The sequence below is a fragment of the Dendroctonus ponderosae genome, unplaced genomic scaffold (genome assembly GCF_020466585.1).
Source record: "Dendroctonus ponderosae isolate FM_Combo_2020 unplaced genomic scaffold, Dpon_F_20191213v2 Dpon_F_20191213_1, whole genome shotgun sequence".
NCBI lineage: Eukaryota > Metazoa > Arthropoda > Insecta > Coleoptera > Curculionidae > Dendroctonus > Dendroctonus ponderosae.
Window position 1 is genome coordinate 10,358,211 of NW_026017110.1, and position 20,065 is coordinate 10,378,275.

The 20,065-nt window shown below is 33.8% G+C and overlaps 5 protein-coding genes across 6 annotated transcripts in view; 2 read left to right on the forward strand and 3 right to left on the reverse strand.

The window, feature by feature from the left end:
• LOC109536065 (pre-mRNA-splicing factor 18) overlaps positions 1-2,304 on the reverse strand; it is a gene marked incomplete in the record, with an annotated part of 17,811 nt that extends 15,507 nt beyond the window's left edge. Inside the window, 1 exon segment of the mRNA XM_048670083.1 lies at positions 2,057-2,304. Coding sequence (XP_048526040.1) covers positions 2,057-2,119 — 63 coding nt within the window.
• A 98-nt stretch (positions 2,305-2,402) lies between these two features.
• Positions 2,403-6,740, forward strand: LOC109541591 (c-Myc-binding protein homolog). Its single transcript, XM_019910465.2, has 4 exons — positions 2,403-2,645; positions 2,696-2,817; positions 5,036-5,190; positions 5,473-6,740. Exons 1-4 carry the CDS (start codon positions 2,619-2,621, stop codon positions 5,601-5,603), a joined length of 435 nt encoding a protein of 144 aa, XP_019766024.2. The 5' UTR covers positions 2,403-2,618; the 3' UTR covers positions 5,604-6,740.
• Positions 6,741-7,969: 1,229 nt separating this feature from the next.
• LOC109541597 (prefoldin subunit 3) lies at positions 7,970-11,627 on the reverse strand. The gene is made up of 3 exons (XM_048670086.1): positions 11,415-11,627; positions 8,390-8,787; positions 7,970-8,330 (listed from the first exon to the last, which is right to left on the reverse strand). The coding sequence occupies exons 1-3, from the start codon at positions 11,487-11,489 to the stop codon at positions 8,240-8,242; spliced, it is 564 nt and encodes a 187-aa protein (XP_048526043.1). The 5' UTR covers positions 11,490-11,627; the 3' UTR covers positions 7,970-8,239.
• A 37-nt stretch (positions 11,628-11,664) lies between these two features.
• LOC109541595 (cell cycle checkpoint protein RAD1) lies at positions 11,665-16,453 on the forward strand. 2 transcript variants are annotated; one of them, XM_048670084.1, is made up of 4 exons: positions 11,665-11,826; positions 15,250-15,491; positions 15,599-15,827; positions 16,182-16,453. In XM_048670084.1, the coding sequence occupies exons 1-4, from the start codon at positions 11,755-11,757 to the stop codon at positions 16,428-16,430; spliced, it is 792 nt and encodes a 263-aa protein (XP_048526041.1). In that variant the 5' UTR covers positions 11,665-11,754; the 3' UTR covers positions 16,431-16,453. The 2 variants fall into 2 exon arrangements, with proteins under 2 accessions (XP_048526041.1, XP_048526042.1); XM_048670085.1 differs by having other exon boundaries at positions 11,682-11,830.
• LOC109541594 (dihydroorotate dehydrogenase (quinone), mitochondrial) lies at positions 16,443-19,239 on the reverse strand (the record flags this gene model as incomplete). Its single annotated transcript, XM_019910468.2, is given in 5 exon segments — positions 16,443-16,652; positions 16,705-16,864; positions 16,964-17,153; positions 17,229-17,420; positions 19,040-19,239. Coding segments are annotated over 5 exon segments (936 nt in total), but the record flags the coding sequence as incomplete, so codon positions are not given.
• Positions 19,240-20,065: the final 826 nt, after the last annotated feature.

The following is a 20,065-nucleotide window of genomic DNA, read 5'->3' on the forward strand; positions in this document are numbered from 1 at the left end:
TTTACCAATCATGAGTTTGTGTAAAATTTTAAATCTGATGATGGCGCTGTTGTCTCGCCGAAACGTAATGAAATAAACGATGTTTCAAAATTTTTGCTTCACACTCTGACTGAAACCCAGAAAAGATAGGAATATCATAATAATAATTATTTGTAAAATTCTGGAATTTAGACGATGATAAAATATTAACAATGTGTCTTTATTTCTTGTATTAAGGCCATGTACGTCACAGTGTAGTTTAAATTTATGTTTATTTTCGTGGAAAAACTGAACAAAGGTAAGTGTATAAATTGATACTACGGTTAATATAATAAACTTCTGCAGCTTGTGCGAGAGCTAGTTTGACTAATAATTATAATACATTATTTTTGCTTTTTCAAAACAGATTTCAATAGTGGACTTCAATAGTTATCGTACACTATAATGACAGACTGCCTTCTACCGTGAAAAAAGTTGTAGTATACAGTGACTGCAGTTTCCTTGGTACCAACTTCTATTATTAAGTTTTGTTAGATATCCACCCCAAAAATCGTATACTAATTAAAGTTAAAATTATATCAGTTAAAGTTTATTACCACATAACCATTTTTGCATATTCCAATGAACTGTTCATTTTATCTGTGATCAAGGACATTTTTTCCAAGATTAATAATACAGCTGTCGTTCGCAAACAAGCATCCTGTTTCGCTGGTTAAAGCAGCATAAGCTTGTATATATATCACAGATCACAGAGTAACTTCTGTTATCTGTGATATGTATTAGACATACAACAGGACGCAATATGGAACCCTGTAGCACACCACAAGTTAAATCTCTTGCTTGTGATGATTTGTTGTTGCAAAAAACAAACTTTCTATTTCTTAAGTACGACTTTAAGAGGTTCAGCGTTATGCCTTGAACTCCATACACATTTAATTTTGTAAACAGGATGTTGTGGTCTACGCTAGGCCAGAGTAACACCTGTGGTAACACTGTGTTGTGTGGTACTTTTGTGTTGATGCCGCTCTGTGCAGCGGATGATCATCGCATCGGTTCTGTTAATATCCGAACTTCGAATCGCGTATCATAAAACGAATGCAATGTTGCCACAAATTGAACCACTGACAATATTGCCTACACATTGTGGTGTAGATCTACTCTCTAATAGCATGGAGTTGCGAGCGAACGGCAATTCCGGAGATTTCCTCCCGGAACAAGATTTACGGCCCTATCCTGCATATTGGACAAGTCGCTGAATGCTCAAAAAAGTCTAAAGTATTAACCTAAAGGTCACCTGACCTTACGCCCTCACGTAATATGCCCTTTTTGACAGTCAAGTTTAATTGTCCATAACTTCTTTTTTATAAGAGATGCAAAACTCATTTTTTGCACATTGAGACATGACATCTTTGGCTACAAGAAGCTAAAGTTATATTCAAATTGATTGACCTAAATAGGCGGAATTTTTTGGAAAAATGGATATTATTCCACAACGGTTGAAATTTCGTACCCAGTTCATTTAACAAAATGACCTAAAAATCCGGCAGAGAACCCAAAAACTTCCGGTATAACCGGAAGTGGTACCGCCTTGAAAATATTTTCTTTTTTCCTTGTATTGGAATTTTCAGAACTCTGGTAATTTTGGTTTGGCGAATACTTCTAGTGTAAGCTCCCAAAGACGGACCCTGTATAATAAAACCTATAATATTGTATATCACTGGTAATGTTTCTGGAAAGATTACGTTTTATGACTGATTTGTTTTATTTAACATTATTAAACATTTTAGTACAAGTATCAGAGGCGGATTAACCCAGAGTCTAGCAGGGGCTGTGGCCCCGGGCCCCAACCTTAAAAGCGTCCTGCAAACTCTTAATATTCAAATAAATGTTGACCTTTTTGCTGCCCTTCTGTGAGTGTGCTCTCAATCCATTTCCTCCCTCATAAAGCTTTAATCCGCCCTTGGCTCGCTTAATAATATACCATTATTAAACATTTATAGATACCTACATATGTAATTTAACATCGCCCGCTTATAATAGCAAACGGCAAATTGATTGTGCGATTGAGTATACGTACCATCAAGTTCTTGTCTTCCAGTTCTTTGCGCTTCTTTTCCATTTCTGCTCTTAAAATATCCATTTTTGTTTATTTGAATAGAATAGCTAGTAAAAGTTTAACACACTCAATAACAAACAACTAGGTTATGAATCAATGTCAGATGTCAGAAATGCGCTAAACTGAATCATCACAGAACGGCCACAAAGCGGCATCAATATGCTCGAAAAATTAACAAAAAAAGTTTTCGGCAACGCAGAAGTATATGGGCTTCTTGTTTTTCTGTGATCTTAATTAAAATCTTTAAATTAAAAAAAACATATTTTTTTACTTTGGTTGAATGTAGGAAGTGATCGCACTCGAAACAGCGTCAGTTAGTTGACAATTCGGTAAAATCAAAAGTCTAAAAACCAGAACCTTCAACATTTTTGTTCAAATCAAGTTATTTTCGTAACCAAAGCAAAAAACTATTTTTTTATAAAATGTTTTGTAGAGTGGGCCGCGTTTTATCTTAATTTGTCATTGTCAAGTTTGAGTATTATTTCCACTTTTAATTAACTCTTCATTTCGATTCTCATCCAATATGAGTACCTCAAATCCGTCTTACAAGGTATGTTTTTTCAATAGGCTGACATCATTTTTTATTGAATGTTTCTCCAGCCGTCCGAAGGTAAACGAGAAGAGTTCCGTAAGTATCTCGAGAAAAATGGTGTTATGGATGCTCTGACAAGGGTCCTGGTGAATCTCTATGAGGAAGTAGACAAACCTGAAGATGCATTAGAGTATCCTTTTTAAATCATACTTTTCATTTATTGGTTGTATTTATGAACCGAAGTTTTTATGTATTTAAAAGGACACCAACATTTTCATTTCTCGTTCGTCCGAATGTTGAACCCATTATTAATGGTAAAGTGTGAAAGCCTGCATTAGCATGGAAATGGCAGCAATTTTCTAGCTATATCAGCGATAGGTGTTGGAATGTTTGATGACGTACCTAAATCATAAATTAATGGATATAATAATGTTATCATGAATCCGATTGTTACTTTACAAAGTCGAGAAGTAAATTAGCAAATTTCCAATTTAGCGCACGTTAATATTTGTTTAACAGCATAATGGTGACATTCGTTTAGCTTATAAATTTAGCAAGTGGCTTGTTTTGAATAGCTCATATACAGAGTGCATATACAACTTCCATGCAATAATTGAGATTTTGGGCAAATCGATCATGCTCGTTTTGTATCATTTCAGGAGTTATCTGTCGACATTCAAATGTAATCCGTTCTCGTAATCCATCTAAGGAAGCGGGTTGAGTAGCATAGACTTTACTTTTAATATGAGCCCACAGAAAAACGTCCAAAGGGGTAAGATCTGGGGACAAGGGCGGATATCCAGCTTTGGAGTCAGGGGGGTCTAGTAGTAGAAATTCAGTCTTTTGTTGTCTATGAAATTAGAAAAAATATTGTTATAAACCCAGCACAAGGGGGGGTCATGACCCCCCCCTAAATCCGCCTTTGTCCGGGGATCGTGGTGGCCTTTCAATGGCGCCCCTTCGTCTAATCGAGTGGCCAGGAAACGTCTCATGTAAATAATGGCAATCAGTTATTGCGTAATGAGAAGTTGCTCCATCTTGCTGAAACATTTCTTCTTTAGAATATAGATGTTTATTATAATTTTCCATAATCGTTGTTATTGCCGGAACGATTGGCTCTTTTAACACTGTAAGATAACTGTCCCAACTAAGATTTCTAGGTGTAAAAAATGCTCCAAATGATTCTCAAAAATGCCACACCAAACGTTTAATTTTTGGGGACACTGAATATGCGTTTAGCGATAAATGTGTGGATTGTCGGCAGATCAGTAACTGCAATTATCGCGGTTGACAGTGTCGTTTAGGAAAAATGAACATTTATATGCGAAACAAATATTAGCACAAAATTCGGATTATTCACTGCTCTTTCCCTGATTAATTCACATAATTTTAAACGACGATCATGGTCATCTTCATTCAGTTCCTTCAGCAGTCTTATTTTCTAAAAGTGAAAATTATGACTTTTTAGAGTCCTTTGTATATTTTGCCTTCCAATACCAGATACAGCAGCTAATTGTCGAGTGCTTAGTCTAGGATCCATCATGACATGCCCCAAAACTGCCACCTCGGCAACTTCGTTTCTTACTGGTTTTTTAACATACGTTTGTTTATTGGATATAGATCTTGTTGGTCTGAATTTTGCTATCAGCTCCAAGACATAGTTTCTTTGTACGTTTCTATTTTCTCCACCTTTATTAAATTCGCAAAAAATAGCTCGACCATTTTTATTCTCTCTTGTAGTGTATTAACAACCATTTCATTGTTTTTGTTCAACAATCACTAACCGGACTTGAATAACTCAAATAGAAGACTTATTTAAGTTATTCAATATATTTAAGCTTATAGTGTTAACAATGTAACAATTTCTGGAAATTTTTTCATTCTTCCACGTTTTTGAAATACCAGATGATACTGAAATCAGTCAGAAGGGCGCGTGTGGTAGCCAAGGCTAATAGGATGTCGGTGGAATTGCATTTTCTTGTTGAATGAAGACTGTTTGGAGAAATTGCTTTAAAATCTCTATTATCGCATGGAAGTTTAGTCAAGTCATTATTATGCAACTCTTAAAGTAGTTTCCAGTTATTATAGTTACAATAATACGTTCTTCAAATAATTGCAATGCTTTTCTAATAAAACATATAAATGATGGTCGTTTTAGAACCGCTGAAGTAAAATTGGCTTAAACTGAGTATCGCAAAATGTTTCTCCAAAAGTGCAAAAAGCGTTTTCAAAAATTAATATTTTCTAACAATCAACACTTAACAATTTCTTATTATAGTGAGTAATTTAGAAAATGTCTTTACTTTTGCACTAGAAACAAATTTCGTATCAAATAAATTATCTTGAATACTTCATGCTGCATGCACAAGTATTGTTGATTTGTATCTTCTTTGACTATAGTTGTCCAGATATATTCGTGATAAACTAGCTGTAATTGCTGGTTTAGAAACAAACAAGCAGTTGCAAACAAAACTGAACGACGCTGAAGATAGAATTAAAGAACTGGAAGCTGCATTGCAAACTGAAGAAAAAACGGGCAAAGTTGATCGCAGTTCTCTTACAGGTAAAACCATAAAAGGATTATATATACAGTTTATACTCATTTCAGCTCTCGTTTTCTTCTATTCCTAATCACTTCTTATTTTGATATACTTACATTGTAGTAGCCAAATCGACATCACTTTGCCACAAGATTTGTAGGGTGTCTAAGAATCGTTATTAGTCTTTGAGAAATAACATTTTTTAAATTTAATTCGCTGTGTTTATATTAATACATATTTTCAGATTAATTCATTCTTTAGAATTCTCTTTTCTAAGTACAGTTTAAAAATGTATTCTGCTTTAGACGGAAGTGCAACCCAGCAAGCAGACATTGCTCCTGCAGAAGATGTGACAGCTAAAGCGGATGACCCTGTTTCGCCAACTGAAGAACCTCCTAGCTCAGAAACTCAAGACAATGCTGACGTTGAGCAATAACGATAAACGCTAACTTAAACTTCCCAGATAATTAAATTAGAATTTTTTCTTTGTGCATATGGAGTTTGCAAACCTTGATAAGATTAGTGAGCACAGCACATTCATTATCATTTATTATTTCAACTTGAATTGAATTTAAAATGTGGAAAACATGAAAAGCATTTAATAAAAGTTATCGCAGGGGCAAAATTCTTCAATTTCAAAAAATATTTAATCTAGAAAGACGTTTTAGTTTTGCTTGCTTGCAAATTCTTGTCGAGTCGGTAAGAATTTATATTATCAGTTATTCTATTGACGTGAATTTATGTCGTCATGTAACATGTTTTGAAACACTATTACACACTGGTAAGTTGAACACTAGGTTTCTGAGCTCCTTTCATGATATAAGTCGACATCTTAGCATAACTTAAAAAAAAACTTCAGTAGAACTCTACGAAATATGAGGTCTGTTTTGTGAAATTAAATGGTCGCAATTAAAGGACCTCAGAGCCTACTTACAATCGCCCATTACAAAAGCCTTTAATAATTAAAGAAAACATTCACATTCCAAGTATTATGCCAACACATTCTTAAATGCTGTCTAAAGTTGTGTAATTTATTATAGGTGCTTTCGTACTTAAATCGAATTTAATATTTAAATGTTCTCATTTTAAAGCCTTTGACACTAAATCGAGAAATGTACATTGACCAACCTGAAACTTTACTTTTAGCGAAACACCACATGATTGTATTAGCTATTTTCTTGTAGTACCAAACTGATGTAATGTTAAACACGATTAAATTAAAGGTTTCAAGAATGTTTATGTGAAATATTAATTCAAGATCAGTTTTGCGGGAACAGTTCCAGTTCATAAATATTTTTATATTTTTATTTGTATCCGCTCAAAGTGTGATACTTTTTAGTACCTGTTAGATTTATTGTTGTTTGTTTTTAATCAAACAAGTCCGTTTGATTAATTTTCATTATTTTTATATTATATATTTATTTACCGCTTTAATTATTCATTTACTGTTGTATCAATTGTATAGAAAAATATTAAGTTTATTTTTTCAATTTGAACGAATTTGTTATTTTTGTTGACTAGGTATTCGGAAGGGCACACTATTTTTAATCTATATAAAGTTTATTTGAAAAGAGTTGTTTTTTAATACCAAATTTATCAGAATGCCATACTCATTCATAGGGGTAATCCAGATTTCTAGATAAGTTTGACGTGCCACGTATTTTTGGGTAAGCACGTTTAAAACGGATTTACATAAAAATGAATTACCCTCGATTAGCTGCAAATTTAGTATACAACTGTTTGTTCTCAGATTGAATAAGAAACTACTGGACTAGCGGATACATTTTAACCAGTGCCTGTACAAAGAAGATAAAAAAGTTTAAATTGCAAAGGTTTTCTGCTTTGTCCTCTCTGGATTTTCTTCAAACGGGTGATATTTTTGCATCAACGATTGATACAAAAAACGAGTAAAATTACAATTTTTTGTCAATATCTTTTTGGGAACTTTCACCGTTCGTCGTGCCATTTGAGGCCACAGTTTTATACGTTTTACGTCCAAAGGCACGTTTATAAATGTTTTTTTCCTGGTGTAGACACCGTATTACTGCTGCATTCCAGCACCATACAATATTTATAAGCCATGTTCCTCAAATCACCAACTAAGCCCCACTAAGCACCCATTAAAGCTGGTTTGAATAAAAAAAACACCGTCTCTGAAGAAATCTCACTACACTCGTATGGCTTGCAGAAAACGGTCGGCTGTTACCGAGTCCCAGTCTGGTCGGAACTTAAATGTTTAACCTTCCACTGTTAAAGCAAGAATTGAAGCTCTTGTTTGGACTAGACTGTTTCAAGCTGAATGGTAAAACTACTGAAAGGCAGCTCAGATACTGCTAAACATATGTAGAATGCCTATAAAAACCATTGCGGATACCTTTACTGGACTCCGGGAAAGCTCCAACTACACAACTTCAGACGTACTGTTGCGAAGTGTAGGAACTGTGGCAAGATGGAAGATGCTGCTTATTATATTGTAGTATATTCTCCCTTATTGTAGGGCTCGCATAATAGTTTTTTTTTCGGTGAGGGGCAAAAAATGCTATCAATTTCTTTATGAATCGTTCCTAGTTTCCTCTTTTACGAGTCAAATGGGTGAAAACAACAATGCAATTTATAAAAAATACGAACTGCATTCACAGACGTACGTAAATTCAAATAATTTTTCTGGTAAAATTTATGTTAGCAGTTTTGTCTAGTTCTCGCCTGTTACATCAGTAAAAATATTTTATATATACTTTCCATTGAAAAGCAACATTTTAAAATGATCTGCTGATATTTTCATGTACAATAATAAGTTTTGACTGTGCAAAATATATCAAATTATATTAAGTAGTAAGTAAGTAAGCAAGCAAACGGTCAAAACTATTTTAGGTGTATACCGAAAACATATGCCTCAACATTGTGAAAATCCATTCATATGCTCGGTTACCGATAGAGAAAAAGTACAATTTCACAAAATATTAAAGCGACTGTTGTTACAGTGTACACTTATGCAATCGTCCCGGTACACTAAGTTAGTCAAAGATCAAAGAACTTAAGAACGAAACTAAATTCACTTTAATGCACACATTATTATTTTGATGCTGCTTTGGCTGCTTGTCTCCTTTTAACATCCCAATTAAATACTCTTGCCATATTGACTTCTGTGGTTGTAAACTGATCCCTAAAAATATTGGAAAGTGATATATTTATTTATATTAATTGCTTCTTAAAGAACCCTACCTAAGAAAATCCAAGTCCTGGTTAACAAATTCCAAATTGGTTTCAGCAGCAGCTATATTTTGAGTCAAAAGTTTCTTGGCATCTTCCAAGGTATACTCCAACATTACATTAGCCCCGAGCCACAAACATACATTTTGAGTCGGAGGTACTTTCGCTCTGGCAAGGACCTGTTCACTCAGTAGAAATTGGGTATCAAACTCTTCTGTTTGCTTTCCCAATTTTTCGATCACTGTCATTGATCTTTTCAGTTCAGGAACTTGGCTTTGCAATCGTGTTTTCTTAGCTATAAGGTTGTATTCCATAAACTTATACTTTGCATGTTGACCGTCCAGTTTTTTTAGCACTTCATCGACATGGCTGTTGTTTTCTGGCCGAGCCATGTATGCATCCACATCTTCCTATAACGAATAAAACACCCAATTTAACATTGTTTTGTTTTCCCGAGTAAGAAAAACGCACGAAATATAAAACGTTATAAGACTAGAGTACAGACAATGTTCTGATGTAAAATGAATGGTTAGAACAGAACGGTTGTGCGCCAAACGCAACTTGGGCATAATTCAATTTTACATTAGTATTTCATAAGTTATTATGTAACGGATATATAAAAAGCTTCAGGCTTTTCATCACGTACTCTAGGTACTAGTCTAGTGAAATAATTGTTTGAAGATATTTAGGCAGCGCAGAAGTAATAGAAACACATAATTTTCACAAAAAAAACTGAGATATGCGGAAGAAACTGACTCATAAATTTGGTCACAATTAGGGATGGTCGGTATTTAACGTAACCGCTAAAATAACAGTGTTCCAAACGTGTAACCTGAAACCGTAGTTACAGCTAGCCGATTTAATCGGTTTTTTTGGAACCGTCTCATAAAATCGAAATAGCGGTGCGCATTTCGGACACCGTCGAGCGATCTATCCAGCTGCAGCCATTTGCCGACTTAAGCCGTTCTTTTTGGAACCGTCTCATAAAACAGAAACAGTTGTGCGCACTTCGCACCAGCTGCAGCCGTTTGCCAATTTAAACCGTTGTTTTTGGAACCGTCTCATAAACCTGAAAAAGTGGTTCGCGTCAGCACAGAACCGTTGCGGCATCACCAAGCGCTCTATCTCGTTGCAGCAGTTTCAGTAACCATTTGTCAACGCAAAATATGTTGTATGTAGTTGCGCGTTGCCTTGATGATTGTGTATCACTTTTCGTTGTTAAGAATTACTGTTCAGTTTTCTAGGAACCAGCGAAAATTTGTTTAGTTGCTGCGATGATATAATTCAGCATTTTTAGTCTATAAGTATTCAGTTTTCTGACATTCCGTAATAAATCTTAAAAAGGGATTTCTCTCCAGAAACAACTCGGGAGTTAAATCCGCATTACCAGCCCAACTAAGCAGAATGTGCACTTGCATATGAGATATGATCAAACTAAGAGTATAAGACATAAATTCCATAACAGTTGAAATGTAAAATAACTAACATTTTAAGCAGAATGTGCACCTGCATTTAAGCAAGCTGCCCATTTTCAAATAGAGATTCAGTCAGAGATGAAATGAAAGTTATTTGAATAGGAATAAACATTGTAAGGTCGACATATTTTTTTTTAATTATTTTTTGGTGGTACCAAAATGAACTCGAGTAATACTTCGTCCAGGTTTGCCAAACACGCATTTCTGTTTGTTGTTATTGTGGATTATTTAATGTTATTGTGAAACGCGAGTGAAAGTGCGAGAGATTATTTTCTAAAGCGGACGCTATCATAAACGCGCGAAGACCTAGACTCAGTAAAAAGCATCTGCAAAAATTTTTATTCTTAAATGTTAAATCATTTTTAAATGAAAATTTAACTTTTTACTGGTGAAACTTTAAATTAATTATTCTAATCTAATAAAAGACAGAGTTTTTACAGGTTTGTTCAATTTCACAATATTAGTTATCCTAGTTTACAAAAACGTTTGCGTCTTATATTGCAGTTGATGTTTAAGGAAATTTCCTCTCACTCTTCCTAAAACCATTTCCCGAAACAGAGTTTGCTGTTAACACAAAAGTCCCTAATATCTCGAAAACGGGGTAAACTTTGCGTATAGATAAAATATTAAGGTTCTATAAATCTATAAACAAATACTTTGCTTTTTTAAAAATCGGTATACAGAGTGAGCCAGGCCCAACACTGCGGGGGGATATGCAGCCGAGTTGCACCTGATTAGACTTCAGGCCACAGAAAACAAGCTTGAGTGGATGGCCATAGATGCGCCCTGGTTTGTTAGAAACTCCCAAATCTACAGGGACCTGGAGTGGAAGCCACTAAGAGAGAAGAATGCTGCAGCGGTCTTCGAGAAAGCTGGAAGGCACTCCAACGAAGCGGTACGAAATGTGGTGAATTACACACCTGAAGACCTGGGACCCAGGGAAAAAGGCCCAGAGACCAATTGGCCCACTAGGGCAACAGGTAGAAAACAGCGTAAGCTGGGAGTGTGCTATCCTAAGCAGGGATTCATGCAAGCAGCTAGCATGGAGAATGCGATGTTATGGCATACTGATGCCGGAACTGACATATTCTTAGATAGGACTACAAAAATGTTTTTTTTAGTTGGTAAGAATCCAACACTATCCAGGGTATCAGCACACTGGGTGTCTTCGTGAAGCTTTTTTATTACCAGCCGGGCAAACAAAAAAAATCTGTTTAGGGACAACACTGAAAATTGAAAAAGTTGAATTGACTGAAACAATATATTTTAACTTGAAACTTTAACATAAAGCAGATAGCAGGGGTTCGTCAATACGAAAACTAAAAAATGTACGACTGTAGTTGATTTTTCGCAGAAGCAAGTCTCTGTCATACCATTTTTGGTCAACACAAGGAGCAATTTAACTATAGCTTAAGTAGTAGTGACAAAAAACGAACCAATGGATTACATGATAGGACTAATTAGAAAAGCCCTCAAACTTCTCGTGAAATAGAAAATAATATATATGTAGGTAGGTATTAGTTTGGCATAGTCCTAAAACCTGATTGAAATAGGCTACTTACAACAAATTCAGCTTTAGGTATACCGGCATAGGATGTTTTAGTTCCTAAGCTATTTGAATCCTTCTGGGTTTCCATGTCGCAATTGAAAACTTTTCACAGTTTCTTAAAAGGTAACCAGTTGGAATTTTGGTGCCGCTCGTGAATTTCGACTGAAATCTTAACCTAAAAAATGTCTTCATACCTGTTCATACGTTTTTGTCTCAACATTTCTGACAAGGATACCATGAATATTTTGAAAGAAGAAGAAAACATAAACATTTTATTTTCATCTTAACCAATTTTCAACAAAAAACATTAGTCTTGTACATAAAACATTTTAAATGTTCAGTAGTGGTGCATAATGTTGTTTTCAGCAGAATTAACAGATGTTAAAGTAGTATACAATGTTTTAAAATCTATCTCCATTAAAGAAGCAAGTATTTATCTATGTATAGTATTTATATTGATATATGTTCCAATGTTCGGATATGGTGAACCTGTATAAATAAAAACAGATTTACAATAGTCAGAGTTCACCTACAGTGAAAAAACACATTTTAATTTTACAATATATTTTGCTTATATTTCTTACAATGATTTGGCATTTTATTTAAGTTTAATTAGAAAAATCATAAAACTAACAATAAATTCTACTCTGACAGTTACTTAGGTAATTAAAACAGACAACGAACGTCACTATGGGGAAATTGAAGAGAAATATCAATGCCTACTACCATAAAATCTTAATTTTGTGAATTTTAATTATTTATCTTGACCGAACATAAACATGTTATACATGGTTGAAGAGCATATTTAAAGAGGAATCTAAAAATGCAGAAATTCAATATGGCGCCCATAACAAAAACAAAAGTTGACTTAGGCCTCATTGAACATAGTGGGCGTAGATTATTTTTTACTTTATTTTCAAATTCACGCTCATTTCCTACCCCCACCCTGAAAAACACGATATAAAGGATTGTATAAGACGCACTTTTTTCTTTTTTCCCTGTATATCCGTTGCTATTCCGAGTTCAAAGAAGTTGATGACAGATTATTTATAGGCACTTGATTGCTCAACTTTTTGCCCATTTGGTCCACTCTGTATCTGTAAGGGTTTCCAATGTCCCCATGTACATCATTTTATACTGGACACACTGTATACTTGTTTAAAAGTGTATTAAGTATTAATTATTGGTAACTATAAAAAAAAACATTTTTAAAAAATTATAATTTGAACATCATCATCATTTGAACATCATAAAATTTTTTTATGAAAAAAATTACGATTTTCTTTGCAATTTTTTTTTCTTTACAAGACTCGGATCATTTATTAAAATGTCGTGAAATATTTCACACACATGTGATATTAATTTTAAAGTTTTACTGTGACATTTTTAAAAACCGGCGGGACGCTGGACTGTCCACCAAAAAGCGGGACTGTCCGGCCAAAATCGGGACGTGCGGTCACTTTATATTAAAGTCTTCATACACTGACATTGCTTTAAAAAAAAAATGGTAACTTTTTTAGACTAATATTTTGTACAGTTGCTATTGGCTCTAGTGATGGCAGTAAGCCTTTTCTGAAGACTTAATACAAATTTTCTTGTAACTTCTGAAGGAAGGCTTTCTCACTCTTGTCTTACTCTATTTTATTAACTATTAATTTTTAATAGCACATAGTGCAACATTAACATTACATAATAGCAATACTAAAAATAACACTTTCCCAAAACTGTTTGGTTGTGTTAACATGTTGGTCAAATCTTCTCGCTACGCTCCCCGTATAAACTTATTACCCGATCGATGAGAGAGTTTCTTGTTGATTGAGGACCAACAGTTTTTGAGAACACTTCCGTGATTTCTTCTGCAATTCTTGGAGCACTTATTTTATAATTACGTCTAATCTTGCTCTCTCTCGTGCGGTTAAATTCCAGGGACTACCAGAGCAAAGCCGCTCTTTATAGGAACCGGTAGATTTGTACGGATTTGCTACATTATTTACAGTGGCATGTGATTATCCAATTATATTACCAATATTTCTAAACAATTCTTTCTTCTTCCACAAATCTACGATGATTTTTCTAACGGAAATAGCAATTTTGCATTTATCAGCAGTCAATTTTGGTCTACTGCAAAAACTCAGAATTTTTAATGTTACGTTTCTAAAAAAATACGATTCGCTTGTATCAGGCGAAATTTAACAAGCCATCTTGATAAACTGTGCTAAGAATTACTCATGTCGTTTGGGAAATAATGCTGAATAGCCTTCTTTTACTGAAGTGTATGGAGACTTTTGTATATACTTTCTCGATCCTAATTCTACTTTTATTATTCAAATAAAGTGTTTCAAATTACTTTACCTTCAATTTTATTACTTCGAAGCAAAGTGCCGATATGATACTTGACATATTTTTCTAATTTGAGAAATTTGAGAACAGCAAACTAAGAAAGAATACAAAAAAATTACTGGCGTGTGGAGACTTTTTACACACTGGACATGGATATGGTACTTAATCTCAAATGCCAAATTCGTCGAAATACATATCAGTTTCACATATCACAGGGTCATATGCTCAAAAACAAATGACCAGTTGCAAACAATTTATTCTGTTTGGGAGTCGGTCTAAATCAGACATTAATAAATAGACAAAGCTATTTATTCATAAATCTCGATTTGTTTGGGAGCAACATTGAATTCTATCGATCGGCGATTTATCAATGAAAAACAAGTGATAGGGATAAAAATACTAAAAGTAGATAGCGATCAATAGATTGAAAAAGACTAGAATTAACCCGAAAAGCAACTCGCCTGGATTTCGATTTTAATGTTTTTATTTATTTATTTGTTTTGAAATTTATAGTAGCAATAAAGTCCGTTATGTTCTTTTTCTATAGCTTTTTGTTTCATTTCAGACTACTTTCATTTGTCGCTATTTAAATTTTTTAAAACATAATACAGACAAACCCGCTAATACAAATCTAGGCAATACATATTTCTGAGATCGGGAAAAAATACAATTGACTTGTCTAAAAATATATAGGGTGTTTCCCCCAAATTTTGACGTTTCCGTGTTTTATATTTTTATTTTAAATTCAGATTTAAAAAAATTTAGTAAAATTTAGTTTTGTGTTGGTCACTTTTACAAATTTTTTTCAAATAAATGATCTAGGGAGGTGTTAACTTATGAGGAAACACCCTGTACACGACGGTCCACTTTAATGCAAGCAAGTACAACAGTCGATACAAAAACTTATTCTAAAAAGGAAGCTTCATTTCATATTAACATTAATAAAAAATATCATAGATGTCTGTCTTATATGATGATGTTAAAACCACAAAAGTTAAAATTAAAAACAGCAAATCTTCAAGACTTCTGAGTTGCTCCACTGTGGATTTCTTTCACAAAGATTTTGATAGACATTTCTTTGAATGTACAGTTTATTCTGGAAAATATACCTAACTGTTTATTTTAAAATACACACAGCGCATATTGTTACCTGGGCTTGCAATAAAACCGGTTACTACAAATGATGTATTTTTTAAAGCGTATGGTTTAAAACATTTGAGATCAGGCCACTTTGTAAAAAAAATATACACCCAGGATATGCCATGAATATACCATTATACTAAACAATTTATTGACGAATTGAAGCGGTTTCATCAAATGTAAATGTTTCTGGTGAAATTCTCATTTCAACTCAAACTTTGAATCAAACTCAACTCAAAGTTTGATTCATGTTTAATTTATAACAAATTCATACTTTATCTGTTTAATTTAGTTATTATTTAAATTCCACCAACATAATAAGAAAGTCATTAATAATGCATTTGATTCTCATAAACAACTTATTTCAGTTTGCAATTTTTCGTCCAGTAGAAGAAGGCCTCAAAGTGACTTTAGATGAAATGAGGTGCATGGAAACTTCAGCTTACATTCCACGTGAAATGTTTACAATGTACCATGTAACAGAGTCTGACAACAATATATTTAAAGTAAACTTAAAAACACTTACTGATATACTAAACATTTTTGGAGACGACAGTCATCCCAATTTAAAACTCACTTTTAAATCGGTTGGATCGCCATTGCGTTTAGTGTAAGTTTTGAAGACATTTTGGTCATTAATGATTCAATCTCGCTGTATATGGAATACAGTATATAATTTGATCAAACAATTATACCGATTTATGGGACCATTTTTAGAATGAATCATAGTGAAGAAAATATAACTGTCGACTGTGAAATAAAAACGATGAACACTGATGAATTTCAGAATCCCAGCTTGTCAGAAGAATGCAATTTAAACAAAATTGTGGTTTTGGCAAATGTTTTCGTTGAGCTTTTGCAGAGGCTAGATAATTCATCCGATGATTTGAAAGTTACATTTAGTCCAGAATTTCCATATTTTACTCTAAAAAGCACCAGTTTATCGGTAAGAAAATAGCAATTTTATTTTGTGTAAACATTTTCACCATTTCTATTTTTGCTTTAAAAAAATTAATACTGACACATTTCATTGGTCATTTTATAATTTTCAAAAATCTGGTTTAAATATTGTCTAATAAATAATTAATAAATAAAATAAAAAAATAATTTAATGAAATCTGGTCTCAATAAAATTAGGTATTTTTTTGTAAACAATTAATCATTAACTCCATTCTAAAGCAAATGTAATTCGCTCTCATAAAATATTTTGATAAAATGCTGTTACTATTTCGAGTAACTCCGACTGTTTAATCCTGATTTTTAAAGTACCACTAAGTATAAGTACATGTATTTTTTTTAGGGATCTTCCGAAGTAAGTTTAAATAAGCATTCGGACTCTGTAACGATCTATCAATGCAAAGAAAAGACTGATTTTACTTACGCTTTTTCCAATATCAGGCATATTATTAAAGTCATGCATTACGCTAATAAAGTATCTGTATCCACTGGTGGATCTGGACTCTTAGGTTTTCAGTTGGTTATCACATCCGATGACAAGCAAATGTATGTAGAATATTATGTAACACCATTGTTTATGGGAGACGATTGAAAAATATACGAATTTTGCAATTTTTTACTCATTTTATATTTGCTCCTATTGCCTCACTTATGCTCTTATATCCGTCTTTTTGAAGCAATTCTTCTAGCTCGGATTTAATTTTGCTAACCAATGGGGGACCTTCATAGACCAAAGATGAATAAATTTGCACGAGGCTCGCACCAGCTTTAATTTTTTCATAAGCATCTTGCCCGGTGGCTATCCCACCTACACCTGAAAACAATCCATATGACCAAATTTGCCGTAAAATTCCCAATTTGCTAACCGATTATAGTCATTCCTTTTGTAAGTTTTCTCATTTCCATTATCATTTGTGTCGAGGATTCTTTTAATGGGGCGCCGCTTAATCCGCCTACCTCATTACTATGTTTACTTTTCAATGATGGTCGCTCTATTGTTGTATTGCACACAATAAGCCCATCCACCTGTTTGATTATTTATCACATAAGTTAATGATTTAAATGCTTTTATAGTGTTGCAAAACATATAGTTGTAGTTCTTGTCAGTGTTACTCAATATCATACCTTACATTCATTTAATTTTATAATATCTGAAATGTCTTTCTTTTCCTCAGAGCTCAAATCGGGGGCTAATTTCAGTAACAATGGAGGTTTAGGATTTACATTTAAAGTATTTCTGGCTTCAACGACCGCCCTTAACAAATGCTTTAAATTGTCTTTGTTTTGCAATTTTCTCAAATTTGGGGTGTTGGGGCTGAAACAGTAAGAGAGTGAAATATTTTCGAGGTGATATCTTCATATTTGACGCAATTGTAAGACATCTACCTACCTACTAATATTAACAACCAAATAATCGCATACGCTACCAAAGGTGTTGATTCCGTCCACATAGTCTTTAACTGGATCATCAGATGTTTTGTTTTTTCCTAAATTAACTCCAATAAGGGGGACTTCTGGATCAGCTTTTGCATTGGTAATTCGAGTGCGTACTTCATCATGCCCATCACTATTAAAACCATATCTGCGAAGCACAATTTACTTAGGAAGTAGGAAAATACACCTTTAATCACGATAGACAGAAACACGGTATGCCAATTATTGGTCTCGCAGACGAACCGCACGATATTTATGCATATTGTGAAATGAACCAGCAAGAAACCATACCATTAACAGTGATTTCATATTAAATAATTGTGTAATAAATAAACATTACTTTCAACGTGTATTAAATATATTTATTTAATACACTTCGACTAAAGCACATGTCCCATGCATCCGTTTATACGATGGTACGATGATACGAAAGTGTTTCTATTGGTTGGAGATCTGTCAGTTCGTACGACGACGGACTCTGTTCCATTCAACACTTTCGTATCATCGTTTCATCGTACAAACGGATACATATAGGCCATGGGCTTTACTGATGAAATGTTATCAAGTACTGTCGCAAAGGCAATTCGGTACTGTGATTTAATGCACAAAAACCCGAGTAGCCATTGGGGTAAGGCTGCTGAAGTTGTTCAATTGTATAACGACTGGTTTGATTTGTTGAATTCGAGCTCAAAATATTATAAAAGGGATCCAGGAGAAAATGCTATTGGTACTGATAGTACTAATCAGAAACGATTGCTTGATAGAAAGTCGAAACTCACAAATCCCATGAGGGTTGGTTAGAAACCACCAGGAGATTTTACCTTTTTGCAAAGGAATATTGTACACTAACAGATCTTTGGCACATATGTTTGAACATGTATGTGAAAAGTACAGTGTAGAGTATATTTTAACATCTCGTCTTAACCAAGATGTTCTCGAATATTTTTTCTCGACTCGGTCATTCGTGATATAATTATAAAGAATGATTAAAAAATTTATGTTCATTCATATTTATGTTAAAAAATTTAGAAATGGAAAGTAGTAGCAAACCAAACCCGGAAAACCACCAAATGAAGTATCGTCTAACAGGCCACTCCCTTTGCTGCCTGTAATTACAAAACTATTCGAAAAAATACTTCCTAAAAGACTAAAACCAATTATTGAAGAAAAAAATATAATCTCAGGCCATCAGTTTGGCTTCAGAGATACACTCAAGGTCCACCGGATCACAGATATAATTGAAAAGTAATTGCAGAAAAGAAAAGTGTGACACGATGAACTTTACCATAAATTTAAAAAATCTCTTGCCTCACAAGTTCTCAGAATTATTATATATAAAAAGAAGTCTTATATTACAGAGCGAGCTTTCAGAATTAAACAAGAACACGCTTACTCCGAACTTAAAGAATCAATACAAATTAAGACAAGCGTGCCACAAGGTAGTGTGAATTAGAGCATGGCCCTATAGCCACCTTTGCTGATGACATATTGTGAGTGCAGTAGTGGTAGTACTAAGTAAGTAATTGTGTTACGAAAATTTATTAGACATATTATGTATATCAAACATACAAAAACACAAACTCGTGTATGATAATTCTTACAATACCGGTATAATTTTGCTTCGCACGTTACGTCGCGGCCAGCTACAGCCGCTCTCTCAGGCGCTTTGGCATATTGTGTTTAGGTGTATCGTGCATTTAATAAAATATTTTTAATACGTGATGGAAGATAAAATAGTTTGGGTTCTCATTGCACAAATATGTATACCTATTAATAATAGCCATATCTAGTGGTAAACGGAACACTCTGGGCTTTTCATTCCCAGGTTGTGGATGCGGAGTAACTGATCCTATTTCAACAAAGCCAAACCCAATGTCTTTTAAGCCCATTATAGCTTTGCCGTCTTTGTCGAAACCAGCAGCTATGCCTATGGGATTGGGAAATTCTTTCCCAAAAACTGTTACTTTCTAAAATAAAACGATTTGTACAAATGTATTTAAGTAAATGTTTACTAAAGTATTCGATTTTGTCAGGTTGTTCTAAATTTTAGACCTTAGCTATTCTGCACAAATCAGTAATATATGTATGTATGGTACGTTTCACGGACTTCCACGTTTAAAAAAATGTATAACATTTACAATTGTAACAGTAATCGTGATATCCAGCAAGCTATAGTTGAGTTTTATAAAATGAAGCCTACAACACAATTACTCTTGATATTAGCATTAGACGAAGAAGTATGTATTTTAAAATAATTTGTTCAAACTTCAGACAGTTAGTGCTAAAGCACACTAAGTTTGTGCTACGAGAACTTGTAGCAGTCGTTTTTAATTAAGTACTAAGATTGTAAATTAAGCAAAGTTCTACAATAGTGCATGCACATGATTTTGTTAAAAAAATTATTCAAAATTTACGGTATTGGCAAGGAAAATACTAAATAAGATTAATTGTTTTCAGGATCTGAGATAGTTAAAACAAACAAGATGAGACGGCCGGCAACAATGTTTTTCAAGGTAATCTGCCTCACTCAAATTACGTAAATACTGCTTTTCAGCAGGAAAGCCCTTTTCTGAAAAGGAAATGCTACTACTACTGTTTCACTCTTACTGACTTTTTTGAAAAACTCACTTTTATAGGAAATTTCTGGAAGTTTCCATGATTTTTCCAGTTACTATGGCCAGTCAACGGACCGTTGGTAAACACAAGCTTTTCAAAAATTCGTCAAAGTAAAACCAAAAATCCCTCAATCCGGCTCATAATATCACTCGAAAGAGAAAATGCGCTGCTTGATAG

Excerpts from the sequence above, each read along its gene's own strand:
- LOC109541591 (XM_019910465.2), top strand. The coding sequence starts at position 2,619 with ATGAGTACCTCAAATCCGTCTTACAAG. Across the intron at positions 2,646-2,695 it reads CCTCAAATCCGTCTTACAAG|CCGTCCGAAGGTAAACGAGA; the intron begins GTATGTTTTTTC and ends ATGTTTCTCCAG. Across the intron at positions 2,818-5,035 it reads AAACCTGAAGATGCATTAGA|ATATATTCGTGATAAACTAG; the intron begins GTATCCTTTTTA and ends ATAGTTGTCCAG.
- LOC109541597 (XM_048670086.1), bottom strand. The coding sequence starts at position 11,489 with ATGGAAACCCAGAAGGATTCAAATAGCTTAGGAACTAAAACATCCTAT. Across the intron at positions 8,788-11,414 it reads TACCTAAAGCTGAATTTGTT|GAAGATGTGGATGCATACAT; the intron begins GTAAGTAGCCTA and ends TATTCGTTATAG. Across the intron at positions 8,331-8,389 it reads CAGGACTTGGATTTTCTTAG|GGATCAGTTTACAACCACAG; the intron begins GTAGGGTTCTTT and ends CAATATTTTTAG.
- LOC109541595 (XM_048670084.1), top strand. The coding sequence starts at position 11,755 with ATGTTGTTTTCAGCAGAATTAACAGATGTTAAAGTAGTATACAATGTT. Across the intron at positions 11,827-15,249 it reads AATCTATCTCCATTAAAGAA|TTTGCAATTTTTCGTCCAGT; the intron begins GCAAGTATTTAT and ends AACTTATTTCAG. Across the intron at positions 15,828-16,181 it reads TAAAAAGCACCAGTTTATCG|GGATCTTCCGAAGTAAGTTT; the intron begins GTAAGAAAATAG and ends TATTTTTTTTAG.